At 54.8% G+C, this 23702-nt stretch overlaps 1 protein-coding gene across 3 annotated transcripts; it reads left to right on the forward strand.

Annotated features, from left to right (window-relative positions):
• Nucleotides 1-273: 273 nt before the first annotated feature.
• On the forward strand, nt 274-23585 carry IGF2BP2 (insulin like growth factor 2 mRNA binding protein 2). Of its 3 annotated transcripts, none has more exons than XM_064435643.1 (17): nt 274-599; nt 1081-1141; nt 11405-11453; nt 11748-11799; nt 12293-12356; nt 13633-13905; nt 17455-17589; nt 17736-17858; nt 18369-18504; nt 18646-18774; nt 19528-19551; nt 20114-20182; nt 20403-20519; nt 20783-20857; nt 21065-21196; nt 21526-21639; nt 22061-23585. In XM_064435643.1, the coding sequence occupies exons 1-17, from the start codon at nt 410-412 to the stop codon at nt 22154-22156; spliced, it is 1839 nt and encodes a 612-aa protein (XP_064291713.1). In that variant the 5' UTR covers nt 274-409; the 3' UTR covers nt 22157-23585. The 3 variants fall into 3 exon arrangements, with proteins under 3 accessions (XP_064291713.1, XP_064291714.1, XP_064291715.1); XM_064435644.1 differs by having other exon boundaries at nt 19531-19551; XM_064435645.1 differs by lacking the exons at nt 274-599; nt 1081-1141 and adding an exon at nt 8433-8518 and having other exon boundaries at nt 11403-11453.
• The last annotated feature ends 117 nt before the right edge of the window (nt 23586-23702 follow it).

A 23702-nucleotide genomic window follows, 5' to 3' on the forward strand; every position in this document is an offset into this window, starting at 1 on the left:
GTGTGGGGCGGTGGGTTCGGGACAGAGGGAGGGACTGGGGGTGATGGGGTAGGGCGGGTGCAGGGCACAGGGCCGGGGGTGATGGCAGGGAGCGGGGCTTTAGGGGCAATGGCGTTCAGTGCGTTCCGGGTCAGAGGGTCGGGGCGCGGTGGGTTCCCGTGCAGAGGGCGGGGGGCACAGGGGCGGCCCCCCAGCCCACCCCGTCCCCGCGGGGCTCCGGCGGCTCCACCTGCCCCCCCGCGGGGCGGCCCCGGGGCCGGGCCGGGCCGGGCTCCGCCCGCCGCTCTCGGAGGCTCCGCCGGGCCGGGGCCGGTGGCGCAGAGCGGGACCCTCCCGAGCCCGCGTCCGTCCCGCTCCCGGCAGGGGAGGAGCCGGGGGGGCTCCCGGGGAGGAGCCCGGGGGGCTCCCGATGAGGCGCCGGAGGATGAACCAGCTGTACATCGGCAACCTCAGCCCCGCCGCCACCGCCCAGGACCTCCGGCAGCTCTTCGGGGAGCGGCAGCTGCCCCTGCCCGGCCAGGTCCTCCTCAAGTCCGGCTACGCCTTCGTGGACTACCCGGACCAAAACTGGGCCATCCGGGCCATCGAGACCCTCTCGGGTGAGCGACCCCCCCCCGCGCCCCCCTCATCCCCCCCGCGACCCCCTCATCACCCCCCCCCCCCCGCCGCCCCCTCCCCGGGCATCTCCCGGTCCCCCCTTCCCTCCCTCCTTTCCCTCCTTCCCTCCCTCCTCCCGCCCCGGCTCTTCCCGACCTCGCCTCTATTTTTCGCTGATTTTTTTCTCCGATTTTATTGGGAGCCCCCGGGGCGCGGCGCCCCCCGCCCCGCCGCCCCGCCGCCCCCCGCGGCCCCCCGGGGACCCGATTACGAGGTGCCCAGCCCCAACTCCCCGGGGGCGCCGAGCGGGGAGCGCCGGGGGGCCGGGGGTCGCGGGGGGCTCGGGGACAGCCCGGGAGGGCCGGGGGGTTGGCATGCGGTGCGGTCCGATGGGGTGGGATGGGGCGGGACGGGATTTGTCGGGGGGGATGCCGCTGTGCCCCATCCCGGGGGGTGATGCTGAGCGCCCCGCTGTCTCCGCAGGGAAAGTGGAGCTGCACGGCAAAGTGATGGAAGTGGATTACTCCGTGCCCAAAAAGCTCAGGTAACCCCGCGCCGTCACCCCTGGAGTGGCCCCGCTGCCCGTGCCCATCCCGGCGGGGCGGGGGGCGCTCCGGGCGCTGGGATGCGGGCACGGGGGGGCGGCGGAGCCCCGTCGGTTTTACTTTCGCTCCGGAGCGCGGCGCGGCGCGGCGGGGGAAGGAGCTGCCGGCCCACGGCCGCGTTCCCACGGGTGGGCACCCCCGCCATGCCCCCTCACCCACCGCTCCCGGGGAAAACAGCCTCTTCTTTAGCAGGAAAACACCAGAAAACCCCTTTCCTCCCACTTTCGGGAGGTTTCCTCCCCACCACGGGAGGTTTTCCCGGCAGCGCAGCCACCCGCACCCTTAAGCTTATTCTTTTTAGTCGGTAATTAATCAATTTTGCCTCTCCAAACACCTCATCCCCCCCCTTTATCCAGCCCAAACCCCCAGACCCGAAGCGTTTTCTGTTTAATGCATCGCGGCGAGCGCGCCCTCTCATTTCCATCAGGTGCCCGAGGCCGGGCGGATGGGCGCCCGCGTTCCGCAGGGAAAACAAACCCCGGGACCGTGTGGCGTAGCCTCATCCCGAGCTTTATTCCCCCCCGTCATGTGTCGGGATAAAAGGGAACAAAACAAAAAAAGAAAAACCCCATCGGCTGCTCCGGGCGGGTAATTCGGCGCGGAGGCTCGGCCTGGGCTGGGAGGTGGGTGCGGATTTGGCCCGGGATTGCTGCTGGGGTATTAATTTGGAAATGACGGGGGGGTTGGAAATGCTGTTGTGTAATTGAGGCTTACGGGGGGGGAATGGCTCGTGCCCGGCATCACGTGTGCCGGAGTGGGATTTCGTCTTCGGCAGGGATCGCACGCTCCCTACCTTCCAAAAAGCCTCCAGACGAGCCCCCCAGAAACGCCCAGGTGTGGCAATTCTGAGCTGAAGCCCTGCAGCAGCCTCAGGTTGGGCTGGCGGTGACTTTGGAAGAGCGATGGAGCCAGAAATTGGGAGTTTGGGGCCGTAGTACGGAGCCAGGGCTCGACCTTTACCATGTAGCCGGGGATGTAAACAAGGAATTCATCTTTAAATTCTCCGTCGGGGCTGGGGTGAGTCTGCTTTTCCTCCCGAGTTTTAAAATTAGAAAAAAAAAAGCCATTTAACCGGCCCAGAAATAAATACTGATTTATTTTACATCGCTCTGTGTTCAGCTGGCTCCAAGTTTTCTATTCCCAAGTTTCTTCCGATTATTGAGATGTAATTTAAGCCGGTGTCTTTTTATGCCCGGCTCAAAAAAGTCTACCCTGCTAATTTATATTAATATCCCCAGTTTGGGGGGCTGTGCCTTGACTCGGTAGATTATAGATTTTATTTTTGTAATGTGACTTTTGGCAGGGGATGGAACCTCACGTGGTCGTGTTTATTCCCCCACTCCCTCTTTAAATTTGTAGAAAATCCAGTTTTTATGGTGGTGGTTGAGTCCCGGAGAGACGCTGGGATTTCAGGGAGTGAAATGGTAAAAATCCCCCCGTTGCTGAAATGAATTCGGGGTTTTTGGCTTGGAGAGCCCGAGCAGGGCTGGCTCTCATCCCTCGGCATTCCTGCGTCACGGGGACGTGAGGAGGTGCCGATGCTTCCCTCCGTGCCCGACTTCACCTGGAATGCTTAATTTATACATTAAAACCTAACACAGAGCTGTGCCATCAATAGATTTGTATACGTGTAAATACATTTGGATAAGGAAGTGGCTGGAAAACCCCTGGGACATCTGGCCCCGGGAAGCAGGGAAGGGAATTCCTCGAGGGGTGGTGCTGGCAGAGGGGTTGTTTCTGTTTCTCCGAAGGCAGGAATTAAATGTGGCAGTGGTGGGAAGGAGGCTGAGTCCTGCCCAGCCCATCGATTCACCTCCCACGGGTTTGGAATCAGCCCTTCTGCTGCCATCCCCATGGTCTGGGCTGTAGGAAGTGTCCAACAGCCTCACAATTTTTGTTTTCCCTCATATATGTTGGATTGTGCCTTGGGGAATTAAAGAAAAAGAAATCACTTTGTATTTTAATCAACACTTTCAATTTTTAAATTCTTAAAAAAATTTATTTCAAACTCAGCAGGAGTAGGGAATACTTTTTGTATTTGCTTGGAGCAATCCCACTCCAAGAGTGTTTTGCTTTTTGGAGCGTGGCTGTGGGGGAAGCAGCAGCATCTTCCTCCTTAAAGATTGGTTGTGTATTCCTAAAATCTTCAAAAATCATGTTAATAGAAAAGAAAGATAGAAAAGAAAGAACATACAAAGTTATGTAAAGAAAGAGCATTTTAGAAAAATAAAAATGTGAAAAATGGGAAGTAAAACTCAGCTAACCCATTGCAGACTTGTATACAAGAATTGTATTAATATGAGGAGTTTAAAAAGTAGCAGAGCTCCAGTTGTTGTCTCCAAACCAGTAAAATTTGGGGGGTTTTGGTTGTGAAGGTGCCTTTTAATTTCTGCTTGGTCTGTGATTGCCAGAAATGAGAAAGGAAAGCATGAGGGAGATGTGAGGAGCGGTGAGGGGAGCCTGGAAATCACTGTAATATTAAATGATTAAATACAAATACCTCATTATGTCTAAAACTCGGGTGGTTTTGTCCCAGATCAAGGTGGCTGCCCGAGTGGCTTTGCTGGGGGTGATTTTATGTCACTTTTTCCTCTTTCAAAAAGAATTACCCTTAAATAATTCTCTTTTGAGCATCAATTCAATTCTCCTTTCTGCGTGGTTTTACTTTATTGGTTTATTTACTTATTTCCCCGTGTTTTTCAACCCAGAAATTTTGGTGATGTTAAATCTTGGGATGAACATCCAGGCCCTTTGTTCTTCCTCTGGACACCCCATCTTTGATTCCCTTATCAATAATTGCTTGTCGTTAGTGAGCTGCTTAATTAGCAGAGAGGAATTCCCGGTGCTTTGGCAGGAAAAGCCCCGGGAGCCTCCCCACGTGTGTCTGGAAATGCTCACAGGGAGCAGAAAATTGAATTTGGGGTGCTAGGAGTGGGGCTGCTCTCAGACCTAGTCCTGTATCCTTACATAGATACATTTAAAAACTTTTAATATGTTACATATTGATACAAATTAATAATGTATGGTGGTGTGTTTAAAGTATTTGGTACCTTTTATGTAGATATAAATAAAAGATATTACATGCATAAAGACACTATATAAAAGGTACTTATATATATATTTTATAAGTATAAAATATACTTTTAATACATATTTTTCTCTGAGATATATGGACTAGATGAGCACTAAAGTTCAAACCCAAACTATTCTGTAATTCTATATTTATGTGTGTGTATATGAAACATTTATATAAAGATATTAAATCACATAAAATACACAAAATATTCCTATGTAGTATATAAAAAAAATTAAGACATATTTATGTACAAAAAGAGAATTTATATATATATATTTATATACAGACATACTTAGGAAGTTGCCAGGGCAATGTTGGTCACATCCAGGATGGGAAACCCCCCTCCTGCTGCCCACTGGATGTGTGCCCAGTTTCCCATAGGTCTGGGATGCTGTTCCCAATGGAGCTGGCCAGGAGAATCCCTTTGGAACTGATCCTTTCCCAGCCTCCAGTGCTGGCTCTGGACAGGGGTGACGCCAGTGCATTTATTTTATTTTATTTTATTTTATTTTATTTTATTTTATATTTTATTTTATTTTATTTTATTTTAATTGGCAGGTGTGGGTGAACTGAAAGTTGGTGGTGTTTGAGTTTTGGTTTTCTTTAGATTCTTTTCCTTGTGGGTCTTTGTTTCCATTAATATTTTATCCCTTCTTTCCCCTGCTTTTTCCTCCATTTCCTTTCCCTGGTTTCTTTTTTCCCCTTCTTTTTCCTCCCATTTTCCCCCATTTTTTTTCCACCTCTTTCTTTCCTCCTTCTTTCCCCCCATTATTTTCTTCCTGTTTCTTCCTCCCCTCTTCTTTTCCCTCCTTTTCTTTCTCCCCTTCTTTTTTCCTTCTTCTCTGCCTTTCTTTTTTCCCCTTCTTCTTTTCCACCTTCTTTTCCCCTTCATTCCCCCACCTTCTTTTCCCCTTTCTTTTTTCCTGTTTTTTCTTCCCCCCTTTACTTTTTCTCTCTTCTTTTCCCCTTTCCTTCTTCCCCCTCTTCTCCCCCTCTTCTTTCTCCTCTCTTCTTTTCCCCTTTAATTCCCCCTTTTTCCCCCCGTTCTTTTCCACTCTTCTTTTCCCCCTCTTTTTCCCTCCCTTCCCCCTTTTCCCCCACCTTCCTTCCCTCCTCCTTTTCCCCTTATCTTTTATCCCCTTTCCTTCTTTCCCCCCTCCTCTGTTCCCTCTTATTTTTTCCTTCATTCCCCCTTTTCCCCCACCTTATTTCCCCCTTTTTCTTTCTTTTTTCCCTTTTTTCTTCCCCCCCTTTCTTTCTCCCTCTTATTTTCCCCTTTATTTTCTCCCCTCTTCTTTCTCCCCTCATCTTTCCCCTTCTCCTTTCCCCCCTCTTCCTTTCCCCTTTCATTTCCCCCTTTTTTGCCCTCGCTCCCTTTCCCTTCTCTCTTTTTCCACTCTTTTCCCTCCTTCTTTTTCCCTCCCTCCCCCCTTTTCCCTCACCTTCCTTTCCTCCTTCTTTTCCCCTTATCTTTATCCCCTTTCCTTCTTTTCCTTCTTATTTTCCCCATCATTCCCTCTTTTCCCCCACCCCCCTTTCTTTCCCCCCTTTCTTTCTCCCTCTTATTTCCCCCTTTCCTTTCCCCCCTCATCTTTCCCCTTCTTCCCCTCTCTCCTTTTCCCCTCTTCTTTTCCCCCTCTTTTTCCCTCCCTTCCCCTTTTCCCCCCATCTTCCTTCCCTCCTTTTCCCCTTATCTTTTATCCCCTTCCCTTCTTTCCCCCCTCCTCTTTTCCCTTTTCTTTTTTCCTTCATTCCCCCTTCCCCCCACGTTCTCTTTCCCTTTTTCTTTCTTTTCCCCCCTTTTTTCTCCCCCCCTTTTTTCTCCCTCTTATTTCCCCCTTTCCTTTCCCCCCTTTTCTCCCCTCTTCTTCTTTCCCCTCTCTCCTTTTCCCCTCTTCTTTTCCCCCCTCTTTTTCCCTCCCTTCCCCCTTTTCCCCCACCTTCCTTTTCTCCTTCTTTCCCCCTTATCTTTTATCCTCTTTCTTTCCCCCTTCTTTCTCCCCCCACCCCTCCCATTTATCTATTTTCCCCTCATTTTTACCCCCTCTCCTTTTTTTCCCCTCCTTTTCATACCTTCTCCTTTCCCCCCTGCTCCTCCCCACCCTCTTTTGTTTTCCCCCTTAATCCTCGGGCTGACAGATGGGCTGTGCTTCCCTGCATCCCATCCCATTGTTGATCCATCCTGGGCCCGGCCCTTTTCCAGCCAGGCATTTTAATTCCTTAAGAGCAAAGCCCCCGGGCCGGGAGGGGAACTGGAGCAGCCACAGCCTCCTGGCAACTGGTGGAAACTGGGACAGCTCTCCAAATGCTCGGGGAGATGCTGCTCCGCAGGATCCGCTGCTGGGTGGGCTTGGGCGACAGCAAAACTCCTCCAGGAGAGCCCCAGTAAAGCCAGAAAATAGATGGAATAACGAGCAGTCACAGATCCAGCAGCCCCTTCCTTCCCTGCCCGCTCAGGGGGCTGTGGCTGGCTCAGGCTCCGAGCTGCTGGGGCTGGGAAATTCAGCTGGGACACAGTTTGGTCCCTGCCTGGTGATGGGAGTAATTTTTTTGGAGATGTTTTCTTGCCTGGGACAAACATCTCATAAAGCAGGCAGAGCCCCCACTGGGTTTTCAGCGTGTTTTCCCTTTGCTTTTTTTTCCCCCCAGTTCTCTTGAAAATTGATTTTTATGGAAAACAGGAGGTGGCAGAGCGTGTTTTCTCTGCCCTCAGCACTGATCCAAGGTGGAAGGTGATGAAATCCCTTTAAGCTTTATTATAGTAAGATATTACAGAGCATGAGTAGGAAAAAAATCTGTGTTTTTTATGGCAGAGAGTGCTGAAACCACCCCCCATATTCCACTGTATTAATTATATACCATTATATATTATTTTTCTATATTATTGTATGATATTACTATATAGCATTATATCACAGTATTATTTTATTATTGGATTGTTTTGTTGAGGTTTTATTATTATAGTATAGAGCTTATATTGAAGCCAGCTTGTTTCTAGTTCCCAAATTCTTGTGGGAGACAAAACCCCTCTGGAGCTTCACCTTGACTGAGGGGTGGCTGGGTGATCCATGAGGCCAAAAGGGAAAATCCAGGAAGGGCTCGTGGATGTTGGGCAGGGAGTTGGTGGCTCATCTCATTTCACAGCTTCCTGACATTTTTATGCTTGTCCTTCTGTGTCCCTGGATTTTGAGGGGGTTGTTACCCACTATTTCCCTGGAATCCATGCTGGAAAAGCAGGGGATTGTGCCAAAACCCCATGAATCCTCCTGATTTTGGGGAATAAACCCCCGGTTTTAAGGCTTTCCATTTTACTGGATGGTTTCAGCAAGTGCAGGTAGCAGGTGCCTGGCAGTGGTGATGCTGGCAGGGCGTGCATGGCTGGGGGTTTTCTATCCCCTTTCCCTGCAGGATAGTGTTGATTCCCCGTGATTGTGCTCTGATGGATGCATGACAGGACACACAGCTCCATCCTGGATTATTTTAGGAGCCCATTCTCCTCACTCACTGCTCGATCCTCCCTGTGCTGCCGGCAGCTCCCGGCACCCCAACCCTGCTCTGGGGTGGAGGAGCTGCTTCCTCCTCGAGCTGCTGGTGAGCAGGACTAGTTTGGGATCAGTTTGGGATCAGGAAAGAAGCAGGTGAGCCTGGTTTCTTCAGCCCTTGAAGCTGCAGAGGCAGCGAGGTGGGTGTGTGGAGGTGAAGAGCCAGAGGGATGCAGCTCTCCAGGTTATCTGAGGGCACTCGCCACAGCAGGGCCAGCTGCATCACACAGCTGAGTGTTTTTCCCCCATCTGGTTATTACGATTTATTTCATTCCTTAAATTCCCACCAGTCTGCTGCAAAACAGGGTGGGTGAAACGTGGCCCTGTGCATGCCCTGGAGTTGATCCCTGGGGTTTGGGAAAATGAAACTAAAATAAAAACAAAGATCAAAATAAAGGGGGTTTCTGCCACAAAGGTTTGCTGGGAGTGGTGTTGGGAATGGCTGAGTTATTCCCCAAGCCCCTGGGGATAACTCACCCACCTGTCATGGCTCCAGGTGTGCATCCCTGGCTCCATCACTGGTGGCTGGGTGTGGTCCAGCCCTGCTTCAGCCAGGTGTGGAGTTACAGGAGCCATGAGCACACCCAGCAGGAGCAATGGAGTATTTAAGATAAGTAACCTTATCTTAAATGCTGAGTGGTGATGCTGAGCTGCTGGGAATCCTGCCCGTGGGAGCTGAGTGCCCTTTGGGTGTCCTTAGATGCTGTGCACTGTTTTGGAGGGATGTTGGAAGTGGGAATATGCTGTTGTGTCCCGTTGGGAAGTGGGGTTATGTGGCACCTGCTGTGATCTTTCTGTTTGGGTGTTTTTGGTGTTTTGGGATCTTTCTGTTTGGGCCAGGAGGGTGAGGCAGCACCAGGGGAGACCAGGGCTGCTCTGCCATCTCCCCTGGCATCTCCCTTGGCAGAGGAGTAGGGAAATGATGGCTCTGGGACAATTCAGTTCAAGGCAGAGCTTTTCCAGGAGTGGCAAAGGAATTGTGTCCAGCTGCTGTGCTGGTTTCTCTTGGATGTGCCCCTTCCAAGTGCGCTGTGTCCCCTGGGCTCTGGTAACAGGTGGGCTGAGCCAAATAAACCCCAAATGGAGAGCAGCTCCTCTGTGGTCCAGCCTGGAGCATCCCAGGCATCCCACACTGGGAGAGGGGGGTGGCTGTGGTGATGCTTTGGCCTGGAGCTGAGCAGTGGCACCTTGGGATGAAGGTTTGGCTCTGGGAGGTGGTGGGGGTGCCTGGGCAGCGTGTCCAGCTCTCTCCCATGGTTTGGGGCTGGCTGGGATTTGTTAAGGCCCTCTGGCCTGGCAGTGTGGCACCCATCAGCTCAGGAGGGAGATGTGTCTCTTGGAGCAGGCAGGAGCAGTCTCCTGGGAGCTGAGTATCCAGGCAGGACCTGGGCTTCTTAAAATAGACCCTCTGGGAAATGCTGGTGGCTTTTAACAATGAAACATGTCCCATTTTCTGGAGTGGTCCCTGTGGGATGTTTATGCTGGGAACAGCGTCGGCCAACGGACGGGTGACAATGGCAGGAGAAGGGTTCAGGTCTGTTCAGGGGAACAGAGCAGGATCATCACTGCCAGGGCCTCCCTTGGGCCAGGTCCTCCTTCCTGCCTCCTTCCTGGCCTGGGTGGGCATGGCTGGGGGTGGGAAAGGACAAATCCTGCTCTTACCCTCACAGGGATTCTGGGGTTCCCAGCTGTGAAACCCCTGGTGGCACCTGGGGACAGGAGCCTTTTCCTGAGCACACCTGGTGCCAGCACAGGGTTTGTTGTCCCACTGACCCTGCCTGAGCAGCCCCAGGAGGTACCAGGCTCCCTGGTGGTTTCACCTGCTTGTCCCTGGTCCTTCTCACAGGGTGAGCTGTGGGGTTTGTCTTGCCCTGACAGCCCACATCTCAAAAAACATCCTTTTCCCTGCCTTTGCCTTGCTAGCCCTGGTGTCTGGCCCCAAACTACCCAGGGTACTCTATCTGCCAAAATTGTTGTCAGGGGCTCGGGGTTTGGCTGTGCAATGAGTTGTGAGAGCAGGGACCAGAGCTGGAAAGTCTTGTTTCGCAATGGCTGAAGGTTCTTTGTGGGATCAGGTTATTGGTGTCTTCTTCCACCTCCTCCTGCCTCCTTGTCCTGCAGGAATTGGCCCAAAGCCCCTGGGTTTTTGTGGCCATCAGCTGGGGCTGCCTCTGTATTTCCATGGAACTCTCAGACTGGTGGGCCCTGTCCTTCCAAGCAGCCTCTTTGAACTCATCCCAGGGAAAAGAAAACTTCACAAAAGCAGCCTGCAGCAGCTGCTCAGCTCCTGGATCCTGGCTGTGTGTGCAGGGGTGGCTTGGTCAGGAGGGCCATCCCTGGTGTTGGGAGGGGTGGTCCAGCTATGCTCTGCTCAGAGCCCCAGAGCTGGACCTGGTGAGAACATCAGGCAGTGCTGTGGTTGGAGCTGAGTGACTCTAGGCAGGATTGGGAATGCTGATCTGGCTGGTGTTGGAATAAATCACACAGGACTCCATTTTTTATTCACATAACTTGCTTTTATGCAGTTTTACAGACCTTGTGTGTGACTCCAATTGGTCAGCAGTTTTCTTGCCAGTTACTTTATTGGTTATTAACAAGTTGTTACCCTGTATTGATTGGTAGTTTTCATTTTTCTATCTAACAATATAAAAACAGTTTGTACAGGTGTTAGTTGTGTTTCACCTAGGAATAGATTGTTATGCTAATGAATTGTTCTCACCAGGACTGTTTCACATGGGAACTTGCAAAGGGCTGGCCTGGCAAGGAGAGCAGCTTGGTTTTCTGAAGCCTTTCTTTATGATTTTCCGACTTTCCAGCAGCAGGGTGGCTCGTGGCTCATGGCTTGGCTGGATCCTCCATGGATTGGGTTGTGTCACAACTTGTCACTGCCCAAGCACGTCTCACAGCCAGGCTGGGGAGATGTCTGGGGGCTTTCTGTGCACAGCCAGGTGGGGAATGAAGCCATGGCAGCTTGGGAATGCAGCCACAGTTTGGGAATGCAACCATAGCAAGGTTGGGAATGAAACCATGCCTGGTTGGGAATGGAGCAACAGCCAGGCTGGGAGTGAGCCATGTTGTCCTGTGAGTTTGGAAGTGCCACTGGACAAGGCTGGGTGTGTTGGCCATCTCCAAGCTCGGACTTACAAGGATATTTACTTGGGTTTCCCTAAGGAAAGCAGCCCCAGGTTGCTGGGAAGTGGTGAGCCTCATCTCCCACTTGGAGAGCTCTCCTCAAGGTGTATCAGGGCAGGCCCTGGCGGGCTGGGGTCCTGCTCCCAGCCCAGAGCAGCGTGGGCAGGGCTGTCTGTGCATCCCTGTGCGGTCATGACTCTGCAGAGGCTCCTTTCAGGAGGTTTCCTTGGAAACCTGACAGCCAGCATGAGGAGGGAGCATTCCAGAGAGAGCTTCACCCAGTGGTGACCAGGGCACAACCAGGAGTAAATGGCTTTCCCTGGGGATGAGCTGCCCTGCCTCGGTGTGGAGATGCTTTGGGAAGCTGTCAGCAGCTGCTGTCTGATTCCCAGAGAGGCTTTTCCCCCTGCTGTGAGTGCCTGCAGACCCTAACCAGGGCTTTGTCTTTGCAGGAGCAGGAAGATCCAGATCCGAAACATCCCTCCCCACCTACAGTGGGAGGTAAGAAGTGGCTGATCCCAAAAACTTCCCATTAATCTCCTTCCCCAGCAGCACGAGCACGTGGTCTGCACGTGGGCCACCCTTTAACTTCCCAATAATGCAGGGAGGGAGCCTGAGCTGGGCTCCAGCTCCTGCCTGCTTTTGGGAGCAGGGCTGTGGGCCAGCTTTGAGTGCTGGGTCGGCTTTGGGGTGATGGATGCAGGTGGGTGGTGCTGGGGGGTGTTTGTGGGTGGAGTGGGCTCCTGCCCTGCCTGCCTGGGGCCTCACCTGCCCGCTTTGCTGCTCTGTCCCCAGGTGCTGGATGGCCTCTTAGCTCAGTATGGCACAGTGGAGAATGTAGAGCAAGGTAAGATGGTCCAGCATGGTCCCCATCCCTGAAAAACTCCCTGTGCTGCTCCCCAGCTCCACCCAGGCTGCAGAAAGCCCACTGGGATGAAACCTAGTTGGATAACCAGACTGGCAACACTGGTCTGAAATGGGTTTTGGACAGAAATCCTGCTGGTGGAGGTGGGGCCACCTGTCCAGTGGTGGGATGATGTGAGCCATCCATCCACCATTCCTAGAAGTGCTCCTGGTCCCTGAAAAATTGAAAAACGTATTATCCCTGCAAGCAGAAATGAGCTGAGTGTAGCTTGGGACCCACTGGTGGGTCGGGGATGTCCAGCCTTGCATTCTGCTTGGATCCAGCCATGGATCCAACCCAGTCTTTGTGCTGGGGGAAAACACAGGGCAGGCATCTCCCTCCCCCATCCCAGCTGTATCCCCCTCTGGAGCATGCTGAGAGCAGCAGTGGCAGCTCTCCCATCCCTGCTCCAACTCTGCCTCTCTTGCTCCCACAGTGAACACAGACACAGAAACTGCCGTTGTCAACGTGACCTACGCCACGAAGGAGGAGGCAAAACTGTGAGTGGGCTTTGGTTTCGTTTGGTTTGCCCTTGGTTTCACACCACACCAGCTTTCCCAAGGGATCCCAGGTGTCTTCCAGGCTTCTCTGAGCTGTCCCACCACTGGGCTGTCCTCTGCTTTCTCCCCTGGCATGGGAGATGGGGTAGTACAGATTAGGGGTTATTTCAGAAGTGGAAGCATGGTTCCAAACAAAATGTTTTGTTCCAGTCTTGTGGAGACCTCAGCCCTGTGTTGGAGACTGGCCAATAAGTAGTGAGCTTATTATTATTAGTGGCCAGGGTGTTTTTTATATGGTCAAGAGCAGATCCCAGGTCCCAAAGGCTTTTGTGAGTCCATTTGTTGATGGATGTTCTACCAGTTTCCCACCTGAGTTAACCCATCATGGTGCTGGGTAAGTGAGGACAGAGATGGGGACAGTGATCTGCTGGTCCAGGAGGGCAGAGGAGAATCCTTCTGGTGCCTCCAGCCTCGGCTGGATGTGCTGTGGACCACAGATAAACATGACATGAGTGTCTTAGAATCATGGAGTCCCCTGAGCTGAAAAGGACCCCCAATGATCACTGAGTCCAAATCCTGGTCCTGCACAAGACAGCCCCAAAAATCCCACCATGGTCTTGGGAGGTGTGACAATAAAGACAAAGAGTTTCCCCCGCACAGCAGTGCTTGATGCTTTGGGATAAGAGGTTTTTTGGACTTAGGAAAAAGATGGTGAAGCTGCAGAAGTCCTCAGAGGATGTGGAATTCAGGCCTGGCAAGCTGAAGCCAAGCAGGGTCATGGCAGACACCAGCATGGCCAAACATCACAGCTGAGGAGGGGCTTGAGGGGTGAGGAGTCAGGGTGCTGCCTTCAGCCTCATCCAGCCAGAAGGGAGTCAGGATTCCCACCACGTGCTGCATCCTTCTCCCTGGTGGCTCGGAGCCGCTCTGTCACCTTTGCCATGTCCAAAGAGCCTGTGACACCATTCCCATGCTGCAAGGACTGCCCAGGTGAAGGGCAGGTCCCTGGGCTGCCATCCCTTCTCTGCTGGAGGGAAAAGTCATGTGCCAGCTTTGGCGTGGCCCACGTGGAAGGGAATGATGTCCCCACCAGGCTATGGGGCTTGCTCCTCGTGGGAAAAGTGTGGGGCTCTGGCTTCCCATGGCCACCTTCTCCAGCCTGGGGAGGGAGGAAGATGGAAGGTGGGAACCATGTTCTACGTGTGGTGGGGGTGCTGGAGGGGAACCCATCCTCGGGGAGCCCCTCACCACCCCCTGCATGTCCCCTGCCTTGCAGAGCAATAGAGAAGCTGAGCGACCACCAGTTTGAGAACTATTCCTTCAAGATTTCCTACATCCCGGATGAAGAGGTGAGCTCCCCTCCGCCCCCCCAGCGATCCCGCCGCGGGGGCCACTCTTCCAGGGAGCGGGGCTCCTCCCCGGGGGGCTCCTCGCAGCCCAAACAGCTCGATTTCCCACTGAGGATGCTGGTGCCCACGCAGTTTGTTGGTGCGATCATAGGAAAGGAGGGCTTGACCATAAAGAACCTTACTAAGCAAACCCAGTCCAAGTAAGTACTTCCGATGGTTTTGTTTCCTTCCCTAGGGTGCTGTAGGTCCCAGCTGGGGTTCTCCCTGTGCTGGGGGGGCTTTGGAGTGCCAGCCACTGCTGGTTTCTTGGGGTGCAGCCTTCAGGGGGTGGTGGCAGAGCTCAGGTGCTGAACCATTCCTGCTGGCCAGGGTGGTCTGGGTGCGGCAAGAGGGGGATGCGTGCTGGAAAAGGCCTGGAATGAGTTCCTAAAGCCTCATGAGAACAGCTGGGGATGAGGCTTTAGGGTGAAATGGCAAGTTTGGGGATAAAATCCTAAAGGTGAATCCTCAGTGCAGTGGTTTTTGTTCATGGGATTTGCCCATCCTGCAGCATCCCATATGGGCTAGAGCTGTTGAGGGGAAAGGGACGCTGTGGGAGCACTGCCACGAGAAGGATGGGCTTTTGTAACTGTTTGAAGCCCTTTTTAGCTATTAATGTGTTTATTTTTGAACTAAAAAAGGAAAAAACCCAAAAAGCGGGGTTGTCTTGCCAAAGTTTTCCATGTTTCTCTTGTTGCTGTTCTCCTGATCTCACCGCTCATTCTCTGCATGGTTTTCCTGCATGGTTTGTTCCTGCCCAGGTGTGTTTGTGTTTAACCCCAAGCTGTCTTCTCCTGTGCTCATCATCCTGAACCTGGTGATCCCATGGCACGTAGGACTCCTGTCCCAGAGCATCCTAGTTCTCAGAGGAGTTTTTAGAGGCAAATCTTTGGTAGTAGTGTGGCTGGAGGTAGAGAGACGAGCCAAGCCCTGGCGCTGGGTTGGCAGGAAGAGGTTTGTACAGAAAGGGGGCAGAGGAGTAGGGAGAGGAGCTCTTGGAGCCTGGCTTGCCCCAGGGCGTGGCCACCTGCTAGCTGAGAGCAGATCCTGGTTGGCTGCAAGCCCTTCTCCAGGTGAGTCCTGGTGAGATGAGCAGCAGGTGTAGCTGTGTCCTCACCACCCACAAATGGAATTTGCCCTTTCCAAGCCCTGAGCCTAGCAAGGAAGGTGGGAAGGTGCCAGTTTCTCCCGACCACAAAACCAAATGCTGTTGCTTGGAGCAGTTTGTGACAGTGAATTGTCCCTCCTTGTGGGGTGGCTCCGTGTGCCTGCCCCGAAGACCCGGTGCCGTGGAGGAAGGTCCTGCTCAGTGCTCTGCCCTCTCCTGCACTGCCTCTGCTCAGGCTTGGGTGAAGGGAACCCTCAGGAATCCATCCCAGGCAGTCACTGGAGCCGCTGTCCTTCACTCTGGGTGTCAGCCCACACTGTCCCTGCCCAGGCCACCCTCATCTGCTGGTGATGATCCGAGGGTGGAATCCTGTTGCCCGGCCCCTGCTCCTCCCCAGAGCGATGTTGGCTTCTGGATTCCTCTGGTCACGTTGGATTTCACCCCTGGTTCCACACATAGAGATCCCAAAGATGCTTCTGAGCCCCAGGAGGAAAAGCTGTCCCCAGGCTGAACCATCTTTTTCCATGAAGAAGCCCAGACCAAGAGCCCACCCCAGCAGGTGACCTTCCACAGCCCTTGGAACTCCATGAGGAGAGGATCATGGCTACCCAGCAGCCACGGGACCAGGATAACCCTACAGGCACACTCTGTTGTCCACCTGGAGAGGGCTGTCCCTCATGGCAGCCACTCCCTGAAGCATTCCCAGCCCGCCCTAAGGTCTCTTGGAGGCTTTTCCTGCTGCACCGTTGGCAAACCCTGTCCCCCAGCCCCGGTCATCCCTCCCTGCAGCACCTGGTGATGGGGTGAAGGTACTGAAAGTCCCCTTCTCCATCCTCCTGGTGGAATGGAGCAGTTCAGCAGTGGCACTGCGATGTGCTGGGAGCTCCAGAGCTCTCCCTTCTCCAACTCTCTGGGGCCTGAAAGCAGTGGCCTCTTCCTGGCATCCTTTCTTCTCTCTGGCAAGTGAGCCCACACATCCAGATGTGGGATGGGTTGGTCAGCCAGGAACCTGGCTTGTGCCCCTTTCCAAGGCTGTGCAAGGTCCTCATCACCTCGGTGCCTCCATTCAGCACTTCATGGCACCTGGTCCCTCTCTGGCACGAGGCTCAGCCGTGTTCTCCTCTCCACCAGCCCCAGCTGCTCGTGGGTCCAAGGAGCTGCGTGGCTCCCATCTGTGGGGTTTGTTGGGATTCCTCATCAATTCCCCCTCCTTGGGAGCATCAGCGTGGTCTGTCATAGCCTCATGTGGCCGTCATGACGTGTTCACCCTGTCCCCACTGAAAGGGTGGCAGCACGTGTCCTTGTGCCTGCTGGGAACAGATCCTCCAGGCCAGCCTGGGGGAGCTCCATGGCTGGGAGCACCAGCTGAAGCCACGGGAGATCTGGAGAGATGGAGCCTACGAAGGGAATCACGCTGTCTTCCCTCCCTGTTCAGTGCTTGGATGGAACCACTCTGGGGTCCCTCTGGAGCAGGGTTGGCCCTGCCCTTCTCTCAGGAGAGGCTCCCCTTCCACCATCCATGTTCCAACCTGCTGGCTCTTCAAGAGTTGACCTGTGCAAACTCACCTGGACCCCACAGAGTCCTGGCTGTGTGGTGACTGCCCCGCAGCCCTTGGCCTGGCACGTGCAGCAGCACCCTGGATGATCCCATTGGGACAGGACCTGGGAGACGTGGCCGTAGGGGACCCGCCGTGTCAGAGCTGAGCCCTGGCAGCATTCTGGAGTGGCTGAGCTGCCATGTCTGCACCTGCTCAGAAGATCTGGCCGTGGCTGCAGCAGTGACAGGGACACCAAGGTGGTGGCCGATGGCAGGATGGCCGCACGGCATCACCCTCCGGCGGGAAGAGCGCGTGGATCGCGCGGAGAAGACAGAAAGGCTCTTCCCCCTGTTGCCCAAGGCGCGTGGTTGAGGTGCGGGAGTCTCCTACCCTGCTTTCCTCTCTCCCTCTCTCTCAGGGCTTTGCCAGGTACGGTTGAGCGTGAGGAGCGAGCTGGAGGCCGTGCCTCCTCCCGCCATGAGCTGAGGGAGGACCGGAGGAGTAGAGCACGGTCCCTGCCGCTGCGCACGGGAGCCTTCTGGTCTCCCCTGGAAGGGCGTGAGTACCAGCGCTGTTGTTGCCGGGTGCCTCCGTGTCGTGACAGACGCTGCCCACGGGTAAGTGCCCTCTGTGAAGGACGTGGTCGCTGGACAGCCTCGGGTGTTGTGCGCAGAGAGGCGGAGGCCGGCAGGGCCTCCAACGCGGTCTCCTGCTCCAGGCGGGGCTGGCGTCAGAGAGGATAGAGCAGGTTGCTCAGGGCTTTGTCCAGTTGAGGATTTGTTCTGCCCCCTCTATGCACTGGTTGATGTTGTGACACCCCTCAGCTTCCAGGACCTCGGGTCCTACAGGCGAACGTGGGCCAAATCCGATCCAAACCGCCCGAAACCAAACGCTGCCTGGGCTGGCGTGAGCCGGGTGATGGTAGATGCAGCTGAGACCCAGGTTCACCCCAAAGCTTCAGCGAGTGTTGAAATGAGTTTTTCTCAGCTCCTGAGCTCTCAAAAGCCTCTGCGTGACCCCAGACCCATCTGAGGGGCTGCTCTCTGCTGGTTGTCTCGCCGCAGGGTTGACATCCATCGCAAGGAGAACGCCGGCGCTGCCGAGAAGCCCATCACCATCCACGCCACGCCGGAGGGCTGCTCGGAGGCGTGCCGCATGATCCTGGATATCATGCAGAAGGAGGCTGATGAAACAAAATCGTGAGTGCTCCTGCCTCAGCCAAAGCGTGGTGGGGCATGCTGGTGGTGGTCCTTCTCCTTCCCAACACGTCCTTACTACCTGTGGCTGGAAATTCCTGTGCTGCCTGGGTGGACCTTCAGATTTGATTTTTTTAAATCCATTTTAGAGCAGAAGAAATTCCCTTGAAAATCCTGGCACACAACAGCCTGGTGGGCAGGTTGATTGGCAAGGAGGGCCGCAACCTCAAGAAGATTGAGCAGGACACGGGCACAAAGATCACCATCTCCCCGTAAGTTCCTGTGTCAGACCGAGGGCATGGCTTCCCACGGTCAGGTGGCAGGGTTAGATGGGATATTGGGAAGGAATTGCTCCCTGGTAGATAGCCCAGAGAAGCTGTGGCTGCCCCATCCCTGGGAGTGTTGCAGGCCAAGTTGGACAGGGCTTGGAGCAGTCTGGGATAGTGGGAGCTGTCCCTGCCCATGGCAGGGATGGATGTGTTTTCACATCCCTTCCAACCCAAACCATTCCATGATTTAATGATTCAGTGAAGTCCTGGTGGATACCAGGCCCCCCCATTCTGTCCAACATGGTACAAGCAGTGCTGGGGTTAAAAAACAGAGCAGCTGTGTCCTCCCACGTGCATTCCCTGTCCCGGGTGGATGTTCCTCATCCCAGGTGTCGGGCAGGGCGAGGGCGCCTGGCTCTCAGGGAACCTTCAGTTGTGATTTGAGTTTTCCCGGGGTTTTCCCTGACTTGAAGAAGGAGTGTAACCGTGCCTCTGGATTTTCCCGGGGGGCAGTTTGCAGGATCTGACCATCTACAACCCCGAGCGCACCATCACGGTGAAGGGCAGCACGGAGGCCTGCTCCAAGGCCGAGGTGGAGATCATGAAGAAGCTGCGCGAGGCCTACGAGAGCGACGTGGTGGCCGTCAACGTAAGCTCAGCCCTGCCTGCTCCTCCTGCAGGCTGCTAGAGCTTCAGAGGGGAGGTTACAGCAAGGCTTGGGCCTCGCCCACCCCGGGCTGGGAAGCCCAGCACTCCTTTCACACCTGTATCCGTGTCTCTCCTTTCCCAGCAACAGGCCAACCTGATCCCAGGACTGAACCTCAGTGCTCTGGGCATCTTCTCCACAGGGCTGTCCATGCTGCCGTCCACCCCAGGGGCCCGAGGGGCTGCGGCTGCCACCCCCTACCACCCCTTTGCAGTGAGTGTGGGTGTTCTGGTCTCTGGAGCTGCTGGGTTTGGGTGGACACTGTAGCTGTGGGAGCCACCTCCTGGGCAGCTCTGACTCTGGGCCGTTTTGGGGGGATGCTGATCACAGCAGCAAAGTGGAGAGGGCAGGGAATGAAGGTGGCAAGCCCCTGGGAATATCAGCTGCATCCCTGGGCTGTGCTGCATCCCTGCATCCCTGTGTTGTTCTGAGCTGGGTTCCACCAATGTTTAAGGACTGTGTCCCAAGGGTGCTGCTCTCTGAAGAGAGCATGGAAAACCCATGTAGGTGGTCTTCAGTCCTGGCCCCAGTCCCACCACTGGACTGTGATGGTATGGACTGGGTTGTGCCCTGTGGGTTGAGTCTTGGTGGCCACCAGAGCCCCCGGGTGTGGCCACAGGGCTGGAGGGGACAAGCAGCCCACCCTGTGCGTCCACTGCCATCAGCCTGGACCCTGCCTGGCACCCCAGGGGCTGTGTTGTGGGGAGCCAGTCTCCACCCCAGCTCACAGGGGAGGGTTCTTCTTGTTCTTGGGGTGCTGGGACCTGGGCAAGGCTGTTCACAACCCCTGGGGTGACAGTGGCAGGGATGGTGCAGTGCCAGGAGAGCAAGATGGCCAAGGTGCTGGTGGAGAAGGTCCATCCCAGGTCACTCAGGTGCTGTGGGCTGCCTCTGTTAGTCCCTAAATAATTCGTTCTGAGCTGTGGGTTAATTTACCTGTGCTGTTTTCTTTCCCTGGGATGCCAGCAGCAGAGCGGGCGGAGGAGGACGGTGAGTGCCTGGCAGGATGTGGGGGGCTTGTGGTGGCTCTGGGGGGCTCCAGGAGGGGTGGCTGGTCACTCTCAGCCTGTGGAGGGAGGGTGCTGTGCCTGTATCCACAGCCTTTGGGAGATAGCTGTGGGAATTATTCAGGGGTGTGGTGGAGAGGAGTGGGACAGATCTCCTGAAGGGCAGTGTTTGGTGTGGGATCCTTCACCCCAAAGCTTTGTGTGGCCTTTTTCAAGCCCCCTGATGAGGCCAAATCTTTTTTTCTGATACAAACATCAGCAGGACAAAGCCAAAAAACCAGCAGTGGGGAGGGACTGGGGTTAACTGGGAGCTCCCATCCCCATTCCAGCCTCGTGCAGTGCCATAGGCACAGGATCCAGGCTGCAGCTCATCCTTGGATGTGCCTGCACTCTCCTGGTGGGGTTTCAGGGGATGAGGGATGCTCACTGTATCCCTGGTGTCACTCCTGGTGGTGACACACTCCCCATGTCGGGGTGCTGGGAAGGGACTGGCAGCTCAAGGACATCACTGATGGCACTGTCCCTCATTTTCTCTCCCACCACAGGGCTCCTCAGCCTATCTGTCGAGTCTGTATGGAGCCCCCCCAGCTGGCGCCTTCCCCCACCAGCACCCCGTAAGTTTCCCTTCCCCAAAAGTGCCCTGGCACCTCCTGCCATGAGCTCTTCCCTTGGGCACCTTGTGGGAGGGCAGGACCACAGCTCAACTCAACAGAACCCAACCCAACCCTGGCCAACCCATCCCACCACCTCCTCAAGCCTGGAATGCTGGCAGGGGGAGCAGCCCCCTGGTCCAGCTGTTCCCCTGACCCTGTGGCTGTTCCGTGCCCTTTGCAGCTGCCCGAGCAGGAGGTTGTGAACCTGTTCATCCCAACACAGGCAGTGGGGGCCATCATTGGGAAGAAGGGGCAGCACATCAAGCAGCTGGCACGGTTTGCTGGCGCCTCCATCAAGGTGAGCGGGAATGAGGGGCTGGGTCAGGGCTTTGTGCCTCAGTTTCCCCTTCCCACTGCTGAGGGTAGAGAAGGGAGCCCTTGGTGAATGGTTTTGCTCCCTAAATGAGTAGAAGCACAGTCCTGCAGCATCCTGATTGTCACCACGGCTCGGGTGGGGAGGTGGCTCTGCATGGGGGGGTCCCTGAGTGGGGGCACATCCCACAGAGGGGAGGTGTTGCCCAGGAGGGGTCACACTCATGCTCCTTCCCCGTCCTTCTGCAGATCGCCCCGGCAGAGGGCCCGGATGCCAGCGAGCGCATGGTGATCATCACGGGGCCACCTGAGGCTCAGTTCAAGGTGCGAGGGCCACAGGGTGGGGGCTGCCTTGGGGACGTGGGCAGGGGCAAGCTGAGAGCATCCCTTCGGTCCCCACCGTGCCAGGGGGGCTTCTCAGCTTGGGACCACGCTTTGGGACCACATCATTGCCTGTGGGAATGAAGGGCACAGCAGGCCACCTCCAGGATGCTGCCCACCACCTCTGTGTCCCTTTTGTGCCCTCTCCAGGCCCAGGGGCGAATATTTGGGAAGCTGAAAGAGGAGAACTTCTTTAACCCAAAAGAAGAAGTGAAGCTTGAAGCACACATCAAGGTGCCTTCCTTCGCCGCCGGCCGCGTCATCGGCAAAGGTGGCAAGACGGTAGGTGGGGCTGTGTGGGGTTCCACCTGCCTTGGGAATAGAGGGCTGGACATCCCCTATCCATCCCCTATCCATCCCCTGTCCGTCTCCTATCCATCCTCCATCCATCCCCTGTCCATCCCATCCCCTCTGGCCAGGTGCTCTGTGGTGTCAGTGATGTCTCAGTCCCAGCCCCGTGTCCTGGGGGTGGTTGTTGGATGGCAGCCATCCCAAGGGAACAGGGTGTAAGCCACAGCAGCCTGGTGCCATGGCTCAGAGCTGGGGTGGCACCAGCAGTGGAGGGTTTTGGCTGTTCCCCAGCAAAGCCTGGATCTCTGTGGTTTGCTCAGGTGAATGAACTGCAGAACTTAACGAGCGCAGAAGTCATCGTGCCGCGAGACCAAACCCCGGACGAGAACGAGGAGGTCATCGTCAAAATCATTGGGCATTTCTTTGCCAGTCAGGTAAGGTTTGGCCGTGGCTCTCCCAGCATTCCCAGTTTGAGGAAGGCCACCAAGCACAACATCCCCTGAGCTGCTCTGAGTGGCTTCTGTGCACCCAGGATGCACTGAAGGGGTTTTTGGCTGCATTAAAATCAAAGATCGGCTTGATTCAGCCAAAATTTGTGCCTTGGACACGGGGTGGCAATGGCTCCTGCATCCCACCTGGGTGCATCTAACCAGGCTGGGTTCATGACTGCGAGGATGTGGTGACACCCCAAAATCTTGAGTGATGGGAGAACAAGCCAAACCCTTGCTTTAGCACATCCTCACATATCACAGACTCACTCAGGTGCTTGGCCTGGTGTAAAAATCTGTAGGATTGTGGTGCTGTTGTGCTTGGTGGGGGCTCAACTCTGGTGAATTTTTTGCCCCCCCCCCCCAGACTGCCCAGCGCAAGATCAGGGAAATCGTGCAGCAGGTGAAGCAGCAGGAGCACAAACACGCTCAGGGAGCCGCGGCCTCGCAGCACAGCAAGTGAGGCTCCCGCCAGCACCACCCAAGAATGTAACCCAATGTAACCCCCGCCGCCAGCGCCGGAGCCCAGCAGGCCAGGGGACAAACCAAAGAGCCCCGAGCCCCCCGGCAGCGCAGGGCCGGCCACGGGGGGCTCTCTCCATCCCGCAGCTTCCGCCTTACTCCATCGCTCCCCCTCCGTGGAACCAACACAGGCAGAGAGAGGTGGTTTTTTGTTTGGAATTCTCCCCAAAGCTGCCCGTTCCACCCCGCAGGAGCCAGCCCAGCCGGGGGCCGCGGCGCTCGTTAATTTAGGATTAATGTATCAGTAACGAAACTAACGCCGATTTTTAAGTTTTGTTAGGTTTTATTTTTTAACTCACTTTTTAAAAATGTTCTGGGGGAGGGGGGGCTGTTTGGTTTTAGCAAAAGCAGGCTTTTCTAGAGGTTTAATGGCAGGAGCTGGTTCATTGGTTCTCTAATGCACCGTAGAGCAGAGCTGTAGGATTGCCAGCAGGGAAAAAAAAATACTAAATAAGTGTTAAAAAGCAGTTTCTGAAGGGCTTTGAGAAGAGCAGGGCCTGTAGGAGCCAAGAAGATTCCTCGTGTAGGAATTGTTCCTCTCCTTCACACACCTTTTCCTCTTTGCTTTGGACTCCAAAAGCGGGATTTGCATCCGTTCTGTCCCCCCATTCTGTCTGTCTGTCCTCTCTCCATCACTGCCCAGCACTGACATCCCTGGAAAATGATGGGCAGCACCAGCCCTGCCTGCTTTGGACTGGGATCTTTGGGGAAAAGATCCCTGTTGCAGGGAGAGGAGGGGGAAATGGGTGAAAAAAACAGATTTACAAGAGGTTGTCAGCCCAGGGCTGGAAAACCCCACCAGCAAAATTGGCTTCAAATGAAAAATAACCCAAATAACCCTCTCAAAACACACACACACACAGAAAAACTACCTCAGGTTTTCGTACCTCAGCACCTTGCGCTTGTGTTGCCCTTTTAGAGATTTTTGTATGCCTTGTAAAACTGATAGTTGGAGCATTTTTTTATTTTTGTAATAAAAAAAAACGAGTTGGAAAAATGATCTCGACCAAGTCAGCTGCGAGGTGGAAGAAGGAAACCATCCCCCGTGTCCCAGAGCTCTTCCGTAGTCTCCTGCAAGCCGAGAGCCAGTGGCTGTTCCTTCGGAGAAAGCTTGAGAAATGGTTAAAAAGAACAAAAAAAAAAGGGAAAAATAAAAAAAGCCAAACACAATAAAAAAAAAGGTTAAAGCAAATGCAAGTGATGGATGGGAGCGGTGAAAGCCGTCGGGCAGAGCAGGGATGGGAGCAGAGGTGCCGGTGCCAGCGCCGCTCCCGTGGGCTGCGAATCCGCAATTTCCTCTACTGCAAAGCGTTCTGTGAAAACCAACCCGAGACACCAACAAAACACAGAAATATATCCAGCTAACCAGAGCCTCAGCCTGCTCTCTTTTCTTTCTTTGGGGTCCCTGGTGGTGGTCATGGCTGGGAGCTCCTCCCTGGTGCCCAATTCCCTGCTGCCAGGGAGGGAAGGCTGGATGGGGGTTGTAG

The sequence above is a fragment of the Passer domesticus genome, chromosome 11 (genome assembly GCF_036417665.1).
Source record: "Passer domesticus isolate bPasDom1 chromosome 11, bPasDom1.hap1, whole genome shotgun sequence".
Classification (NCBI taxonomy): domain Eukaryota; kingdom Metazoa; phylum Chordata; class Aves; order Passeriformes; family Passeridae; genus Passer; species Passer domesticus.